Raw genomic sequence first — 18106 nt, 5'->3', positions numbered from 1 at the left:
TAGTATACTTTTTGACACATTGCACATTCAGTTATATCTACAAGTTTATATAATTACTTTCTAGTTTAAGTGCAAAGCCATGTTACAATTACTTGGGTTTGCTTTCTTTGACAGTATGAATTTCCTGAACAGGAAACAGAAAACTTTCCACCTCTTTGATATCTACAAAAACCTAGCCTGGTTCCTTGAGTTCATCCCTCACATATGAGGCTTTGATTTCATTTTGTAATGTACATGCTTGGGGTAGCTGGTAAACATATGTAATGCCATCCCGCTAAATGAGTCGTCTGTCAAAAATATTAGTATGGAGAACAAAGCCAAAACAGGCCAGCGGGGGTGAAATTTTCAAAAATTTGTGGGGGGGAGGGGTAAATTTAAATGCCAAAATATTTCTTACTTTATATTGGCTTATCCCTTCCTGATAAATAACATCAAAAAAGATTTGTCTGCATTGACACAAAATGTGTTGATGTTCCATAAACAACTCAATTTTAAAATCCTTTTTCTCAGTTACACTCTCTCCTATCTACTTTCACAACTTTTCAACCACAGAAGGTATCAACCTGGGGTTTTAAACAGCAATAAAGCATAGATAAATGCTCTTTTTGAAATGTATACACAAATAAAAAATGACCCGGATCCACAAACGACTCAATTTGCTTGATCGCATCACGTGTACACCTCATCCATAAATTGCACTATGCGACACCACCCAAGGGGTAAAACGTACATTGAACAAAGCCTGTATCTAATGTATTTTACACGCCTCAAAGTTAGAGGTGCCAAATAACATGATCAGGACCCAATGTCATAGAACTGCTTAACGGCCGATTTTGTGCTTATTGAGCGAGTTTCCATTTCATAGCGCTGCTAACCATAAGCACACGAAAAGGCATGCTAACCTTCAGGTGCTTACTGTATGAAAATGAATGTGGTCACAATGTAAATGCATGGTGAATGCACAAGCTGGCCCTGGCTTATTTTCTTGCTAGCCTGTGATGAAATACACTAACACAAAGTAAGCAAATTTGTCTCGCGCTAAAGTTAGCAAGAACATTTGCTTACATGGGTTTTAGGAGAGTTAAAACATGACAGGTTTTTAGTAAGTGTGATGTTTAAGTCACCAAGATTTGTCGTCACAATAGACAGAGTTTGCTTCCCGGCCAGTACTCCTAACCGAACACTGAATGACGCGCTTATGTCAGAAATTTGAAATTCAATCTTGTTACATAGTATGTTCTTTATGAATGCAAACACTGTTTTTTCCATCGTTGAATAACCAGACTGAACAATGTGGGCAAATGAACTGTATAAACTCTTTTTTTTCCCTAAAAAATTGTTTAACATAAATAAAAATTATATAATTTGGTAAAATTAGCCATAAAAATATACTCCTCTAATTAAATCTGTAAGTAATCTGTGTTTGAGTAACTCCACGGATGTTATCAATCCAGATAAAATTGAATACCAACAATTATTTGATAATTGTTTTAATTTTTTTTTTTATAAGGAGGGGGAGGATGGAGGGGAGGGGGGTTCAAAACTACATGAAGGTGTTCATAACAATTGCTGTTTATATCCCATCAACACATACACATTCCAATTTTACAACTTGAACCTTTGACTACACATTTTTCCATGCATTGTAAGTACATAAACCAATACACGTATTTCAGATAAACTGGAGTAACCTTATAACGTGGGGGCGTACATGAACATTTTAAGCTAGCGTTAAACACATACTGTAAACTGCATTGGATGGATAAGTACTGATTTTAAAAAAGTAATATGTTTAAAGGCTGTGCATTTGGTGTTAAAAACTGAAGAAATTTTCAGCAAGTTATAATGAATAAATAAAAAGCTCCACTGGCTGTACAAGTGTTCTAATTCTATGGTTGAACAAACCTAAAGCAAAGATCGTGTAGCCTGAAATGTGAAGCATGCACTAGATGCCATTTTAGTAAGCAACTCTTTTTATGCAACAGTATATCAGTGCAGACAGTGAGCATTGCTATCAATGCTGTACACAAATATTTGCTTACTGAAATGGTGCTCATGCTCTAATACAGCTCCAGTCGTCCATCTTGCAACTTGCAGTGCAATACGATCTTTGCCTTAAAGCCTGGGCCCTGCTAGAACTGCTTAAGCACAAATTGGGTGATCCTCTCACATATTTATAATCTCCTCACATCATTTTAAGTTTAAAAAATTACCATAGCCTTTTACCTCAAGTAACATTGACCCCCCCCCCCAAATGCAGCATAGTAAAAATGCATTTCAACATGATATCATTTGTGAGTAATTTATGTAGATTGCCCAGTGAAGACCACAAAAAAGCTGCTGGTTCTACTCTTAGATTCAGACTTGGTCATTCCAGATTGAAAAGTGTTCTAAATAAGCACACACTTTCAAAATCTTCCATTGTTCTATATACCCAACCAACCAAAACCAACAGAAATCAAACAGTCTGCTCTTTTTAGTTTGGCTGCAAAAACTTGTAAAGTATACATCCTTTTCACTGAGTGGGTGTTTACATTGAATTACTAGGGTCATTTAATTTATTGATGAGTAGGGTTTGTGCATGATCCAATTAAGTCAACTATTTTGGAAAAGGAGTTACATGAAGATACCAGGTGTGAGTTGCCAGACGTAAGGGATGTTTTATTTGAGCCTCTTTCTTTAATGGAGCTTTCACATAATAAGGTTCTGGGGATTTTGTTGTATACAATAATGTAAATAAGTCCCAATGTCTATTATGAGTTGAAACAATGTAGACTTTAAGATCTCATAAGGTATCATCTCAACTCGGATATTAAATGTACAATCTAGAGTCAGTGCACGAGGTATCTGTACATGTACGTTTCTCATGTTACCATACTCTCTACTGTCAGTTACCAGACCAATGTACATTGTATACGCCTCTCTTAATATTCATGCATGACGTCTTATCCAAAATGAGGCAATAGGCGTACGTCCCCCACCACTTGCAGTGGCTGCGCCTACAGCTTCGTTTGGGGTTAGAATTGTGGCGCACTCATGCATAAATATTAAGAGCGGGGTATAGCATCAACAGCAAAGCGGTTCGTTCTAGTATGGTGGCAAGTTCAGGCATACATAATATTAATAGCAGTGCATACCCTGATACTGGAACCATACTACAAATGTTATGGAAGTAAAGACTCACTAACATGCTACGTAAATCCACCAAAGGTTCAACTGAGAGCAAGTTCCGAGTGCGCACAGTAAGTCGACTACGGACCAGCAACAGACTTGTACAGTGGCGTCAGAGTGGCACACTAACTCGAACGACTCGATTGGAAGCCGTCGACCATCGGTACCACGGTATGCAATTTCTGCAATTTTGCTATAGTGTCACTGGTTCGCTTCTGCGCTTTACACTCGTTAGCATGGGACACGGCATGGCACGGTAAAAAACATGGTCATGAGGCTGGTTCACAATGGTCGCCCACAGTAGTCAACCAAAGGTCGACCAGCCTAGGTTTGAGTCAAAATAGTCAACCTTTAGTTAACCATGGTGCACACTCCAACTTGCTCTATGAGTACCTTGGGGGGCACTTAATAAACAGGTCGTTGTGACAGGGTACTAGATCAATCAGATCGAGATATGAGTAGGTATGATGCCTGTTTATTGACAGCAGCACCAATGCCACCGTCAGGATTCCAGGCTAGCATTCAGACACCCAAACAGTAATGGTCGCCATTTCTGATTGCCATGTACCCTAAGATTTAACCACTCCTTGCGGTGTGGTACCCTGACTGTCTCTTCGTCAAAGCCACTCTCTCCCATGTCGCTGCCATTGCCTAGGGATAAAGGATCTCCGACCATGGTCTGGGTAGTAGCTCCGGGTGGTAGTGTATCTGACAGGCTGCTCATACTGCCTGGGTGGGAACCAACACTCGGCGCTGTGCTGCTACTGTACTCTGAGTCTACAATCAAAACAAAATGAAAACATAATTAATGGTTCTGTTTGTTAAAGGCACTGTACACGTTTGGTAATTGTCAAATACTAGCGTTCTAACTTGGTGTAACCCATCATAAGCATAAAATAACAAGCCTGTGAAAATTCGGGCTCAAGTTGCGAGAAAATGATGAAAGAAAAAACACCCTTGTTGGACGAATTTGTGTGCTTTCAGATAGGAATAAAAGACTTCTAGCTCGAAGTATTTTATTATTTTAGTGAGAAATTACCTCTTTCTCAAAAACTACATTACTTCAGAGGGAGTCTTTTCTCACAATGTTTTTTACTATTTTTATCAACAGCTCTCCAATGCTCGCTACCAAGTCAGTTTTTAAGTTAATATTTGTTTTGAGTAATTACCAAATGAGTACCTTCCCTTTAATAGACAGACAAATCAGCAAAAACCTAGCAGGGAAGGGGATAAAACAGGGCTCAATTTCATGGCTATCTTTCTAACCATATGCATTTTATAACAAATGGTTACAAACGCTTTTTGTAGACCAACTCGACCGATCCAAGGCAACGTGTTCCTTTAATGTATGCAGTTGAATTGAACATGCCGTTTGCTTTCACTTACTTGCGTCATCTCTTGTGGGAGAATTTAAACCCTTCCGTCTGGGTTGATGTTTGAGCAATGCCACTGCCCCGTCAAAGTGCTTGAAGACATCGAGTGTTAGCACACTCTGTCTTGTTTGGAATTCCAGACCGTTGGTGTCCGACATTAGCCAAGTTCGAACGAAGCTCAAGTCTTGCCCAAGTTGATGAGCTCCATGAATACTGCATCAGGAAAAGACAAATGTAGTATAAAGCTGATGACAAAAGCAATGTTTCCTGATCCTTGCAAAGAGGTTCAAGGACAATTACTTGTAAACTTTCATGTACATGTTAGAAATAGTAACCAGTTCAGTATTTAAAGAGGAACTCTAAGGTTAAATTCAGTTTCGTGATGGATTCATTTTCCAATAGACCTTATGCATTGACATCATCCAGCCGCCATCTTAGAGGTAAAACGACGACAAAACAATTGAAACGCACAGCTTTATATGTGCGGCGCATAGGTTGGGCCAATAAACAGCCACTTTTATACCTTTAGGTGAGGGCGCCCTACTGATATGACATCCTGTGCATAAGGTCTATAAGTCTCTATCCTCATGTCCGAATGGTGTACATGTCATGTTATTTGATACTATATCTGAGTGAAATTTGAAACCTGACGTGGTCTAAACAGACAGGCGCTCTAGAGTGGCGCCGAACCAAATTCTGAATTAAGTACATTACATCCAGTCGCTCCTATTTCAGACGTCAAACTTGTCATGACAAGTTTGACGTCTGAAATAGGAGCGACTGGATGTGCTAGAAGTTGAAAGCTCGACTGTTACAGTCGATCGGAACTCTGGGGAGCCTTGGTTTCAGACGTCTTGTCATGAGCCGAGCCAATATAATTAATGTTATGGTAAGTTCGCCTGTCTGAAACAAAAACCTTCTTGGGATCGACCTAGAGTCGCTCCTAAAATATTTGGTTCGGTGCAACTCTGGCACGCCTGTTTGAAAAGGGTGTAAGATTGTAAGAAGGTTGTGGGTTTGACTCACTGTTCCTGACCAGTATGGACTAAGAATTGAAACTCGGGCCTGATCTTTCACGGAGACAACACAGGCGATTGCCTCCGTGGTGCCCCTGGTCATTGCCTTGGTGCCCTTGAAATGCTGCAGTAAAAATTTACAATTTCCTTATAGGGTGCCCTTTACCAAGGAGAAAATGCCTTGGTGCCCCTGCCCTTTCAAATACGAAGCACATACCTGGAAACTCAATAGCTCATACACAACACAAAAAACGTCAACTATATGTAATCCATTGTAGACATGATAGAATACATGTACATGTACCAACATATCTAGAATGTTTCATTTACCTGAACTTTGGTTTTTCCCTCAGTATGTGTGCCATCCATGTTTCCAACATGTTGGTTATGGCAACTGACACGACAGCAATCTGGGCTGATACTCTTAGTTTACTCACACCCTCTACTAATGGCACCAGTATTGTGTTAACAGCTGCAGGAACATAGGGGTTGTGCTCAGTAGGCAGATCTGTCACCAAATAGAAAGGAAAAATAACTGTTGCTTGAAAAGTATTACATTAGCATTCAAAACACAATGATTCTATTGTGCATTTTACTAATCTGACTTCTTTCTTCTTGCTGTGGTTCAAGTTGAGTATCGAGGTTCAACTCTATTCCAATTTTAATACTTAAAAGTAATTAAAATTTGTTATGAGATCAAGCAGGGATATTGGATTTTGAGGCATTGTATGTTGAGGTATCAATCTATATTTGGTTAGCGGTAACAACACCATGTGTGTATCTACTTGCCAGGGAGAGTTTGTTCTTTAGAGAACCGTCTTGCTATTTATTTTAATACCGCGGAGTAGATTTTTAAGGAGAACTGCCTGCTTTTTAACCAGGTTATTGGTTATTTTTTTACAAAATTGAAAAGAGCATAATCAAAGCTTTAATGCTGTTAAAACTCCATGCTGATACATTGTACCTTCTTTGTTGTTCAAGTAGAACCACCAACAAAGTCGAGTTGTTCGTTGAACATAAGTGGTAGGTAGGAAGTCGCCAATATAAATCATGATATATTTTATCACTTGAATTTAAACAATTGTTTTATTTTAATTTCACCCTTGTTTGCCTTTTTTTCTCCATAATGATATTTCCGACAAACGACTCATTTAGCTTGATCACATCTCATTCGGGATTCATGACTTCAATTTTCTTGACAGTAAAACATCTCTAACCAGTACCAATCCAAGGCGACTGACTTGATCAAAACAAAAAGAGCTCCTTCATTGTAACAATAGTTGCAGAATCCGCACTCACCGTCTGTTGTTTTCTTGCGCCATATCTTGCCCATGGGCATTCCCTGCTGCCAGACATCAGTACACATACGACTACAGTACTGACTGAACAAACCAAGCAGCTCACTGGATAGACACTGAAATGAGTAAATCCTGAGTTAGTCAAAGGACCTTTCATTACATAGTGCATAAATACTACATGTAAACCAAAGTTTCTCTATCATTGCATCATTGAAAAAGCATTGCCTGTCTATTTTTAACTAACTTTTAATTGTGCACAATTTACACACAGACAATTCTCACTGCAAAGCTTGCGCAATTGTAGAAAGACCCATTGCTCAAGCACCAACTTGATTGCTAGGTAGACAACCATGCACCTCATTCCATGCCTAATGCGCCCACACCAAATATTTGCGATAAGGTCAGAAGGTCTATGCAAAATTTGTAGCTCAATTAATTAATTATAAAATGTAAACCTTCCCCTTGAAGGCAGCGGACACTATTATCCCTCAAAATAATTGTTAGCATAACAACTTATCTGGCAGCAAGCAATGGGGAGCTGTTGATAGTATAAAACATTGTGAGAAACGGCTCCCTCTGAAGTTAGGTAATTTTTGAGAAAGACGTAATTTCTCACTCAAATAATTAAAGACTTCAGGCCTAAAGCATTTTATAATGCAACAAAGGTGTGTTTTCTTTCATTATTTTCTTGCAACTGCGATGACCAATTGAGAGTCCAACTGATTTGTTATAATGCTTATGTTGGGATACACCAAGTGAGATTACTGGTCTTTGACAATTACCAAAGGTGTCCAATGCCTTTAACGATATCTATCTGACCTTCCTTGAGGAACAAGTCCTGAAAAAAAATAAAACTTAAATATAAGTCTTACATGAAGTCTTGAGTTGATGGTGTCCAGCTGTAGTTTCAACTCCTCCAGTCTCTCGACCTCAGACTCCTTGGTAGGAGTAGCACAGCGATCAGCATCCTTAGAGGCGACCCCACAGAGCCATTGACAAGCTTGTAGAATACGTACAGACGAATCGATTGTCACCTATACGAACCATAGTAGATCTTTTTAATAGCTGTTAAATTTGCATTGGGAATAAAGAAATTGATTTGGTTTTACCCTCATTACACTGATGTGTGTTAGCACTGTACTTTCCTCAAGTTTTGTAAAAAATAATCACAGACCTGGGTGGGGATTCGAACCAAAGACCATTGCCAATCTAGAGCAAATGTCTTACAAACTAGACAACAGAGATTGCCTGGTAGTAAGAGGAACTTTAAAGGAACACATTGCCTTGGATCGGTCGAGTTGGTCTTTGAAAAGCATATGTAACCGTTTGTTATAGAATGTATATGATTAGAAAGATATTTTAAAAGTAGAATATAATGATCCATACAAGTATCACTCCAAATTGCACGGTTTTCCTTTTACATGTACCTCATCGACAAACACGGTCGGCCATTTATGGGAGTCAAATTTTTGACTCCCATAAATGGCTGACCGTATTAGTTCGCAAAACCACGCAATTTTGAGGCAAATGATTGCATTCTACTTTTTAAACATCTTTCTAACCATATGCATTTTATAACAAATGGTTACAAACGCTTTTCAAAGACCAACTCGACCGATCCAAGGCAACGCGTTCTTTTAAATCCTATATTTTTGCAGCGGGTACCGCAGCAACTATAGATGTTAATTTTGCAATGGGGATAAAGAATATTATTTGGTTTTATATAACACCCAAGCAGATCCTTGCCATTTGATTGGAGGATTGTCCGTCACGTGATAGCAAATAAAAGTACCATTGCACGCTGAGTCACTCGCCGTGCTTTTTCGTGCCAGCGTGCAATGGTACTTTTCGGATGGAACGAAAAAGCTGAGTAAAAACATCACTGCGTGCGCGTGTCTTTGGTAACGCAGCAGGTGTTACTGCAAGAAGGCATAGTAAAATTACTAGCATTCGGCTTCTACAGTTGAAATTGTTTGTTTTGAAAGTTGTTTCTTTCAATCAAAATGACAAAGTTCTACTTGGATGTTATATAAAACAAATAATGAATGTTTTTCATTCGTGCAATGGTGCGAATATGTTCATTCGTTGAAAGCTGGAATGTTCCATTCAACTCGGCTCCGCCTCGTTGAATGGAACATTCCATCTTTCAACTCATGAACATATTCGCACCATTGCACTCATAAACATTCATTATGTGTATAATATACCCTTATACCAATATGCGTTAGCACTGTGTACTCGGTACTTTCCAAGCTTTGTGAAAAAAAAATCACAGGCATATTACTTGGGTGTGATTCGTATTGAATGTATCGTAACACAGGATGTACATATTGGCACTACTGTACACACAGAGCAAAAACACTTGGGACTTCTGTCAGCAAGAATAACTAGGTTTACAGGTCGCCGTAATGTAATAAAGATTTCTTCCTGTTGGAAGCAGTGGTTAAAGAACCATGTTTGAATTACAATGTCTCAAACATTGCATACATGTACATGTACATGGCCAAATTTCATAAAGCTGTTGAGCAGAAAATAATGTAAACCTTATGGAATCTCGGCTGGTAATCGGTTTCTGTCAGTATTAAGCAAGATTTGTCTTTACTTAGCAAGTTTTTATGCTTACATGCTTTAAAGATGCTATGTCAGATTTTTTGCCGATTTGACCCCAACATTTTGATTTAAAATTCAATAGGTATTTTGATGGGGGTCGAGAAATATACAAGCTTTCATTTGAGCCATTGCTCGAAAAAGTCCGCCAATTATTAGTAGCAGTGAAATAAAGTGCTCAAAATTAGTTTTTGTCGGATCACGTGACCAATTCTTATGGGTTTTATAAGAAACGTTTAAATTTTTTGTCATGGTTCCTGACCATTAAAAGTAAAAGTTAAACTTTTTTTCGTTAGAGCAGGTGATACTCTTTGAAATACCATTCACTAAAAAAATCTATTTTTTAATGTTTCGGGCCAAAAATCTGTCATAGCATCTTTAAGAAATTTGGCGCACCCAGTTCCCATTATACCCAAGACATAGATAAGAGGAACTGTATGAAGTCATCTTTACTCCTGGTGTTCCAAAAAATAGATAAGGAATCTACTATTTCATCTTCCTGCTTATCTTTTAGTTCTAGTATGGATGGCCTTATTTGGTTAACTATCGGATGTCTGTGGACGTGTGGTTGGCAAATTTACCTTTCTGAATAAAACCATCAAAGCGATTGACTAAGCACCATATCGATTGACCAATGGGAGTGCATTAAATTGCTATAATGGTGATATTTACTGGCTGTTTGGGCTCTCTAAAAAAAGGTCTCACTGACAAAACACACAGTGAATTATGCACTCTTAATGTACATCATTGTATCTGTGGACTGCATGGCTGGCAGTAATAAACTGCATGGCTCCTTCCTTATGGTCGGCTCTGCCCATAATGTATATAATGGAACACAATTTCAAATAGTGCACTGCACTAGGAGGGGGGGGGGGTAGTCACAGCTAGGCTATGTTCCGAGAGCAAGAAGTTAGACCAGAAATGGTTTAACTAAATGAGCAGTGGAGTTAGGGGTCGGGGTGTCGTAAACAAGTGTTGTTCCTTGCGTTCAGACAGCGCTACAAGATTTAAACATTGACATACGGTATACTCACAAAACGCACGCACCTGGCCTTATTAATGCGAGCCGGCATACTTCATTTTTGAAAGGGTAAAGGCACCAAGGCATTTTTTTCCTAGGTTATTAGGGGCACCCTATGGGGAAATTGTTAATATCTACAGGAACGTTTTAAGGGCACTAAGGCAACGACCATGGGGCAATCGATCTTTGTTGCCTCCGTGAAGTATCAGGCCTGTTGATGTATAATAGAGCTGGTAAATATTCAAACTTTGCAATGCTACAGTTTTTAACAGGAATTATAAAGCAGGGCATGTATGAAGTACAAGGCGTTTTAGACTGTCCTTTTCCCCCACATTCTGATGCCATTCCAAAGTGCTGAAATGCCTTGTGTTGTCCCCCATCCACCCGTTGTATAATTCCCCACTGAGATACATGTACATACATACAATATACATGAAACAGTACATTCAGTCATGTAAAAACAGCTCACGTCTTTCTATGAGATTAGATTGTCACCATACAGGGTCATGAATACATACAGACCTGTGTAGATACAATTGCCTCCATGCCCTTGGACATTCAATGCTTTTGTTCCCCTTGAGATTGTTCAGTAATGATGTTCTCTTCCCTACGAGAGGTTCCCTTTAAAAAGATCCCTTACCCAAAGTATCAAGCCTGTCAATAGTACAGTTATATAGATCCAAAGAGGGACCAGTTTTCGTTAGTAAAGTGGTTGCGTGAGGCCATTTTCGGTCCAAACGCAGCGTAACCCAATGGGCATCCTATCGTCACCAATTTTTTTTTTTACACAAGGCTTCTAATCACAATTTGTAGCAATTCTCTCAATAGCCGGGTCGCCATTTCGGACACGGCCTAGGCTCTGCACAGATCTGTACCAGGCAGCCACCATCTTTAATACCAGGTATGCAAGAGCAACGATAATTGCTGATTCTCATTTTACCGACATGCGACCAGATATGTTTTGTTTCTAGCCTGGATTAACATTTGTATTGGTTTGAATGAAGTAAACCACCAAGACAGCTGAGCTATGCCTGGCCTGTGTTCCACTTGTATAAACAGATAGCAACTGTTCACGCAAACGTTTGTGATTGTTGGAACAATTGATTGTCAACTTTCGTGATGTCAATATGGCAGTCCTCTGTATAATGAAGATGCCACACCATGCATATTTTGTTTGTAACGTTGTTTGTTGCTATAATTTAGAAATACTTTTTTTGTTCTTTTGTACATCATAATATCATCTGATAAGTTGTTATTTCAACTCCAATGATTGTGTTATCAGTCAAGGTAAAACACATTACAGTTAATTTCATGACAAGGAATAAATATTGTCTCCTTAAACCCCTTGGTAATCTTGTTGTTGTCTGCCATTTTAAAACCACGATCAACATCTCAGAAATACATTCGCGTATGGTTGCGTCATCGGCCAACATTGGCAGCACACAAATTGTTCCACTCCAAATTGTAAGCAAGTGTGCGCAAACGCAACTTTTGCGCAAATGGAATGCAGCCCAGGTGTCTATAATAGAGCTTACCTTTAGGTCACTTTGCGAGATAAACAGGAACTTGTCCACAGACCACGATGCCAGGAACTGCATGCTCTTCTTCTGGCACCATCTCATTGAGGCTTCAAGAGTCAGGATTGCCAAAGATAGTGTGTTCACAAGCGTCTGAGTACTGGGTGCCTGTATTGCTGGGGTGGCTCCATTCCTTGCTGTAAGACAAAACACAAAATATACAATTAAGGCAAATTTTATATTGCTTCATTGTCCACTGTATGACAAACAAAAATGGAAACAATTTCCCAATTCAGTGAGATGTACAAATTAGGGCTCTGAGTCTTTGTTTCAATTCTTTCTGAAAGATAAAACCAAATAAACTGAGTTCAACATGTACCTCTCACATGATAACAATAAGTCACACTTTGTAACATAATGTTAATTAAGGTGCTGCACAAAAAGATTGTAAAAACATTGAAGACCTGGGCAGAAAAGGACACTCAATAACATGAATGTTAATAATGAGCAGTAAACAGTTGAGTTTGAATTTGGTGGAGAGTTAATGTTTCAATGTCATAGGGCAGATTGTTTCACAAGACTGGTGCAATGTGAGAGAAGGCATAATGCTAACCCAAAACGAGGCAATGGGCGCAGCCACTGCAAGTGGTGGCGGACGGTTGCCCATAGCCTCATTTTGGGTGAGAATTATGACGTCATGCATAAATATTAAGAGAGGCTTATGGGCCGAGTGGAGGGTAATATTAAACAAAATTTGAAAATGTACAAAAAACGCTCCCACAAAAAAATTAATAATTTGGCTACAAGCCCATGAATAGCACTGAACCTTGGCTGAAAATTAAATCACACAAGATTTGATATTTTACAGTAACTTTCAAACCTTGGTTTTGCTTCGGCTCTGAAAAAGATAAGACCCTTTTGAGAAAGCAGTCAGATTGGACCTTTTGTGTAAGACTGACAAAAGTAAATGAAATTTGCATCAAGCACCACAGCCCTTCCATTCTACTTACATGCACCCCTTGGAAGGACCTTGCTCGCCGTGTGCTGATGTTCAGAAGCTGACAGGAGACTCAGCAAGGGTAACAGCGCTGCCTGGAACAGCTGGCAAGTGCTGCTCCCGTGGTGGATGGAGGAGGGAGCACTTCCTGGGAAGCATTTGTCTGTTGATGCAGAGGCAAGGGCTGCACATAAACCTACAAATAAAGGGTAGAAATAAGACTTGATTACAGCTGGAAGGGGTACAAAGACTTGAGTACTGTAGGTGTTAGCCTACCCCTCTTCTGACTATATAATGGCTTTTTTTTCTGGTGATACATGTACACAAGCCAGGACTTCCAATACACCATTCAGGAATAACAAAGACCTGCTTAATTCTGGTATTTACTAGGCCTCCTCCTCCAACCAAACAGGGCATTTGTCTGTTGGTGTAGGAGAAACAACTAAATTATAAATATAAGTAAACTTGCCAGTACAACCATGTATTAAATCTCATTGAGGTAGTGCTGTCTCTGAAAAGAGTTGATTTGGTCTTGACGTTTCAAACAGTATAAGTACTCTGTTTGTCAAACCGGCTCTTTTCCGAGCCAACACTCCCTCAAAAAATATTTAATGGTGGTTGTACCCGCAAGTTAACTATTTTTTATAATTTATTCTTAAGCCGTTTCTCCTGCCCCAACAAACAAATGCCTTGTTCTGGTTGGGGGAAGGGGCCAGGTACCCAAATTAAGAAAATAGTGTTACTCCCTCAAGGTGAATTGGAAGTCCGCCCAATTTCATAGAGCTACTTAAGCACACTTTTCTTTTAAGTCAAAATGAGCAAGAAACTAGTCACAAAATGTATGTGACTTGGCAGTATATTTTGTACTATTATTCACACAATGCAAAGCTTCAATTAACTTCAGAAACAACTTCACACAAGACAGGTACATGTATGAAGAAAGACTTCAAACTGCATCGCTATTCCCCTAACCCATCCGTCCTGAAAAAAAGGTAAAGAAAGGTTGGGGGGTGGGGGAGGATAACAGACAGGGCATTTCTCTGTTGATTCAGAGGCAAAGAGTTCCAAAACACATGTCTAGACTCTATACACCTTAGGGGACTGAACAGAGACTTTGTTACCGTCTGGTACCCCCAAGCATTCCCACACCCTTCCCTCTTCCTACACTTGACTCTAGCTTCGGGCACCTGTCTATTATGTACAAGAAGTGACGAGCACAAAATGCTCAGCTAAATAAAAGGCTCAATCACATTTATTGATTATCAAAACAATATATTTATTTCTCAGAAAACCCGACATGGAAAAAAGCGTAAAAAAACATGCCTGATATCCTAGTGACATGATGTCAGAAAAAAATGAAAAGTTTTCATGAAATCTGAAAGAGGTGGACTAAAAACCTGTTCTGTCTTAACAGTTGACCGATTAATTAATATTGATCAATTATAGAAATATACATGTACTGGACCAACAAAATAACAGAATCCTATCATGGCATTCACCCACAATTGTGATTTTACATACACCAGTAGAGTGTACAGAATTTGAGAGTCCCACCAGAGTACAATATGGCTGTGATTTTTTGTTTTCACAGAACTCAGGAAAGTACTGAGTATACAGTGTTATTACACACGTCGGTGTAACCCCCCTTCCCCCCAAAAAAAAAATATATATAAAAAAAAATCAAAAAATTAAATGAATAAATAAAAAATAAACTAATAATGTTCTATATATTACCCGATGCCAATTTAACATCTCTTCAAAAGTGTTTTGAGTCACTTCACCAAGCAATGTCAAAGGCTGATTAATTATGGCCCTAGTTGTGTAATGGCAAGACTGATTGGCCCCGTTTATTGGTTACAACACTCCATGCGTCCTTAAAATGACCTTTGGGAAAATGACTGAACTTAGTCAGCTTAGAACTTGTGTGTGCTTTGACTACATTGTTTTCTTGAATTTGTATCTGCAACTTCTTTAAAACAGTAGTATGACAAGTGTAAACTCAAAGCTTAAAATGTACAGCATTACACTATACAGTGCAATCGCACAAGGGCATGAAGGGTTAAAAAGCATTGCAGGCGAGCATGCTCTAACTCTAATCAAATGCATGTGAATTTTTTGAAATACAAATATTCAATGCACATGTGTGCATTGTACACTGTAGAATAATAATCACAACAAAAATGTGGATAATTCCAGAAGCCTCGTGAAATGGAGACTACAAGTGATTATATTCTGTGACAATGCATTTAACAAAATGCATTCAGTATTTGTTTTATTTAACTCACGTAATGTATGTAGATCTTTGTCATTTTTAACAATTGTTCCCCATAAATACAAAATAGATACAGAAACTTGTCCAGCCCACACGTTCTAAACAACAAAGACACGGCTGTGCCAATTGTTTGGACCAACAGAAGTAGAAATAATATTTTGGGATAGGCGCTGCCAAGCATTGCTGTGTAGTGGCCTAAGCATCCAATATTTATCAAAATAGGACTCCTATATTAAATCGTGTCGCGGTAGTATACATGGCAAAACAAAGTGTGACATGTGATGCCTGTTTCACCAATCAAATGACAAGGATTTTGCGAGGTTTATACTGTTCAACATAGCCACAGACAACACATTTGACATTAGAGTGATGCTCTTTCTTTCAATAGACACATCACATTATATACATGTAAGATAGTGACTTGTGCAAGTTACAGGTAAATAACATGGACGACTCTATGTAGGTCCAAGCATCCAATAATGATCAATATAGGATTCCTCAAAGTAAAATGCGACATGTTATGCTTGTTCCACCAATCAAATGACAAGGATCCTGATGTGAGGTAAACACGTACATGTATCAACACTTTTGACATTACAGTAATGCTCATACACATTTAAAGATCTATAGTGAATATGTGTAAATTACATTTGCTCATTGCCTACCAGTCCAAGCATTCGACTGCCAATCCTCTCACTTATATCTTATTTGCAGACAATTAATTTCAAACTGACTTAAGGCTACTGCAAAGTCTAGAACTGTCTTCATAAAAGTCGGCTCGCAACCATGACAACAAATTATTTCACCAAATATGTTCTCTTTATTTAGCAAATATATTCAAAAAAAGTCTGCTCGTAACCATGACAACAAGATGTTTCACCAATTATGTTCTCTTTATTTAGCAAATATATTCAAAAAAAGGTCCGCTCGTAACCATGACAACAAATTATTTCACCAATTATGTTCTCTTTATTTAGCAAATATATTCCTGAAAGCAGAGGGGAATTCCACAAGAAATCCAGTACGCAAAGTCAAATGCATCTACATGTGATGAGGCGGGCCAACCCCTACAGCAGAGTCAGGACGGCATAAATGGCCTCCTCTGAATGGACTTTCTCAGATGTACAAGCCACGTCTTGTGTGGCTCGCCATTCCCCTGGCATAATTAACAATGATTTTTCCATGCCACAGGGTAACATTGTGCAGAGAGCGAATAATGGAGCCTGCATATAAATGCATTACCATCAGTCCTTGTTAGTAACATCATAACTTATCAGGCTTGTTTTTGTCCATCATCGGGAAACAAATCCGAGGTGGTTGATGACCCAAGTCAGAGTTACATTATTTGTAGTTTTATGACGATGATATACATGTACGCCACTCTGGTAGTGTAATGAAGCATGCCTCAAAAGTGCACTTAAAATCACTGTAGCTGGAAAGCTTGGGAAATGTTCAATTTCGGCAAAATTTACTTACACATCATCCGTGGCACGGTTGGCTTGTGCATAAAGCGCTCGCCTCTCACCAAGGTGACCCCGGTTCGATTCCCGGTCGGGCCATATGTGAGTTGAGTTGTGCTCTATAACTCTATGATTTAGGCCTACATGTACCGGGCCTGCCTTATATGTAAGCCCTGGACATATTGGTGAGAAATCTTCCTAATCTACACGTATCTGAATATGTACAGTTTGTACAAACGCATCATCACAATCTTTAGTAACTCAACACCCAAACCTTTCAGACAAGTATTTCCATTCATTCGCTAAGCGCAATAGATTTGATACAGTGTGTACATTGTATATTTTTAGGGCTAGTATTAGCTCAGTTGGTAGAACTGAGCATGTTAAAGACACTGGACACTATTGGTAATTGTCAAAGACTAGTCTTCACAGTTGGTGTATCTCAACATATGCATAAAATAACAAACCTGTGAAAATTTGAGCTCAATCGGTCGTCGAATTTGCGAGATAATAATGAAAGAAAAAAAAAACCTTGTGTCACGAAGTTGTGTGTTTTCTGATGCTTGATTTCGAGACCTCAATTCTAAACTTGAGGTCTCGAAATCAAATTCGTGGAAAATTACTCCTTTCTCGAAAACTATGCCACTTCAGAGGGAGCTGTTCCTCACAATGTTTTATACCATCAACCTCTCCCCATTACTCGTCACCAAGTAAGGTTTTATGCTAATAATTATTTTGAGTAATTATCAACAGTGTCCACTGCCTTTAATACAGCGTGTACATTGTATATTTTTAGGGCTAGATAGCTCAGTTGGTAGAACTGAGCACGTTCATCCAGAGATTAATTTAAATCCTGCTCTATAGTAAATTTTTCTTTGTTCAACACCAGATTATTTCTAGAATTTATCCAGTCACTTTCCCTTCGGGTTTTATTACTTGAGATTTTATTTTAGACAGACTTTTGTGACAATGATGAAGAAAGGTAGGCTGTTCATGTTTCTTCCACCTTAAAGATGCTATGTCAGATTTTTGGCCGATTTTACCCCAAAATTTTGATTTAAAAAATTAAGGTAAAATAAGGTATTTTGATGGGGGTCGAGAAAGTTACATGCTTTCATTTGAGCCATTTTGAGCCAATTCTTATGTGTTTTATAAGAAACGTTTTAAATTTTTGTCATGGTTCCTGACCATTAAAAGTAAAAGCTAAACTTGTTTTTGTTAGAGCGTGCAATACCATTCACTCAAAAAAAATTTTTTTTTTAATGTTTGGGGCCAAAAATCTGACATAGCCTCTTTAAATATCAACAATAGAAAGGGAAATGGTTCATATTTTCTTGTGAACTTTCTTAATGCTATTGTATGTAAGTTGCACTC

The 18106-nt window shown here is 38.6% G+C and overlaps 1 protein-coding gene across 1 annotated transcript in view; it reads right to left on the bottom strand.

Annotated features, from left to right (window-relative positions):
* The window catches only part of LOC117294588, a 58265-nt gene continuing 40159 nt past the window's right edge, over nucleotides 1-18106 (bottom strand). The window contains exons 4-10 of the mRNA XM_033777073.1: nucleotides 13014-13196; nucleotides 12022-12200; nucleotides 7731-7892; nucleotides 6860-6974; nucleotides 5891-6068; nucleotides 4558-4757; nucleotides 1-3948 (exon numbers count right to left, since the gene is read on the bottom strand). Of these exons, the coding sequence (XP_033632964.1) occupies nucleotides 3674-3948; nucleotides 4558-4757; nucleotides 5891-6068; nucleotides 6860-6974; nucleotides 7731-7892; nucleotides 12022-12200; nucleotides 13014-13196 (1292 nt within the window). The 3' untranslated portion in view covers nucleotides 1-3673. The remainder of the gene's footprint in view (nucleotides 3949-4557; nucleotides 4758-5890; nucleotides 6069-6859; nucleotides 6975-7730; nucleotides 7893-12021; nucleotides 12201-13013; nucleotides 13197-18106) is intronic.

Source organism: Asterias rubens, chromosome 9 (genome assembly GCF_902459465.1).
Source record: "Asterias rubens chromosome 9, eAstRub1.3, whole genome shotgun sequence".
Classification (NCBI taxonomy): domain Eukaryota; kingdom Metazoa; phylum Echinodermata; class Asteroidea; order Forcipulatida; family Asteriidae; genus Asterias; species Asterias rubens.
Note: the sequence above shows the minus strand (reverse complement) of the source record. Positions and strands in the feature narration are given on the sequence as shown.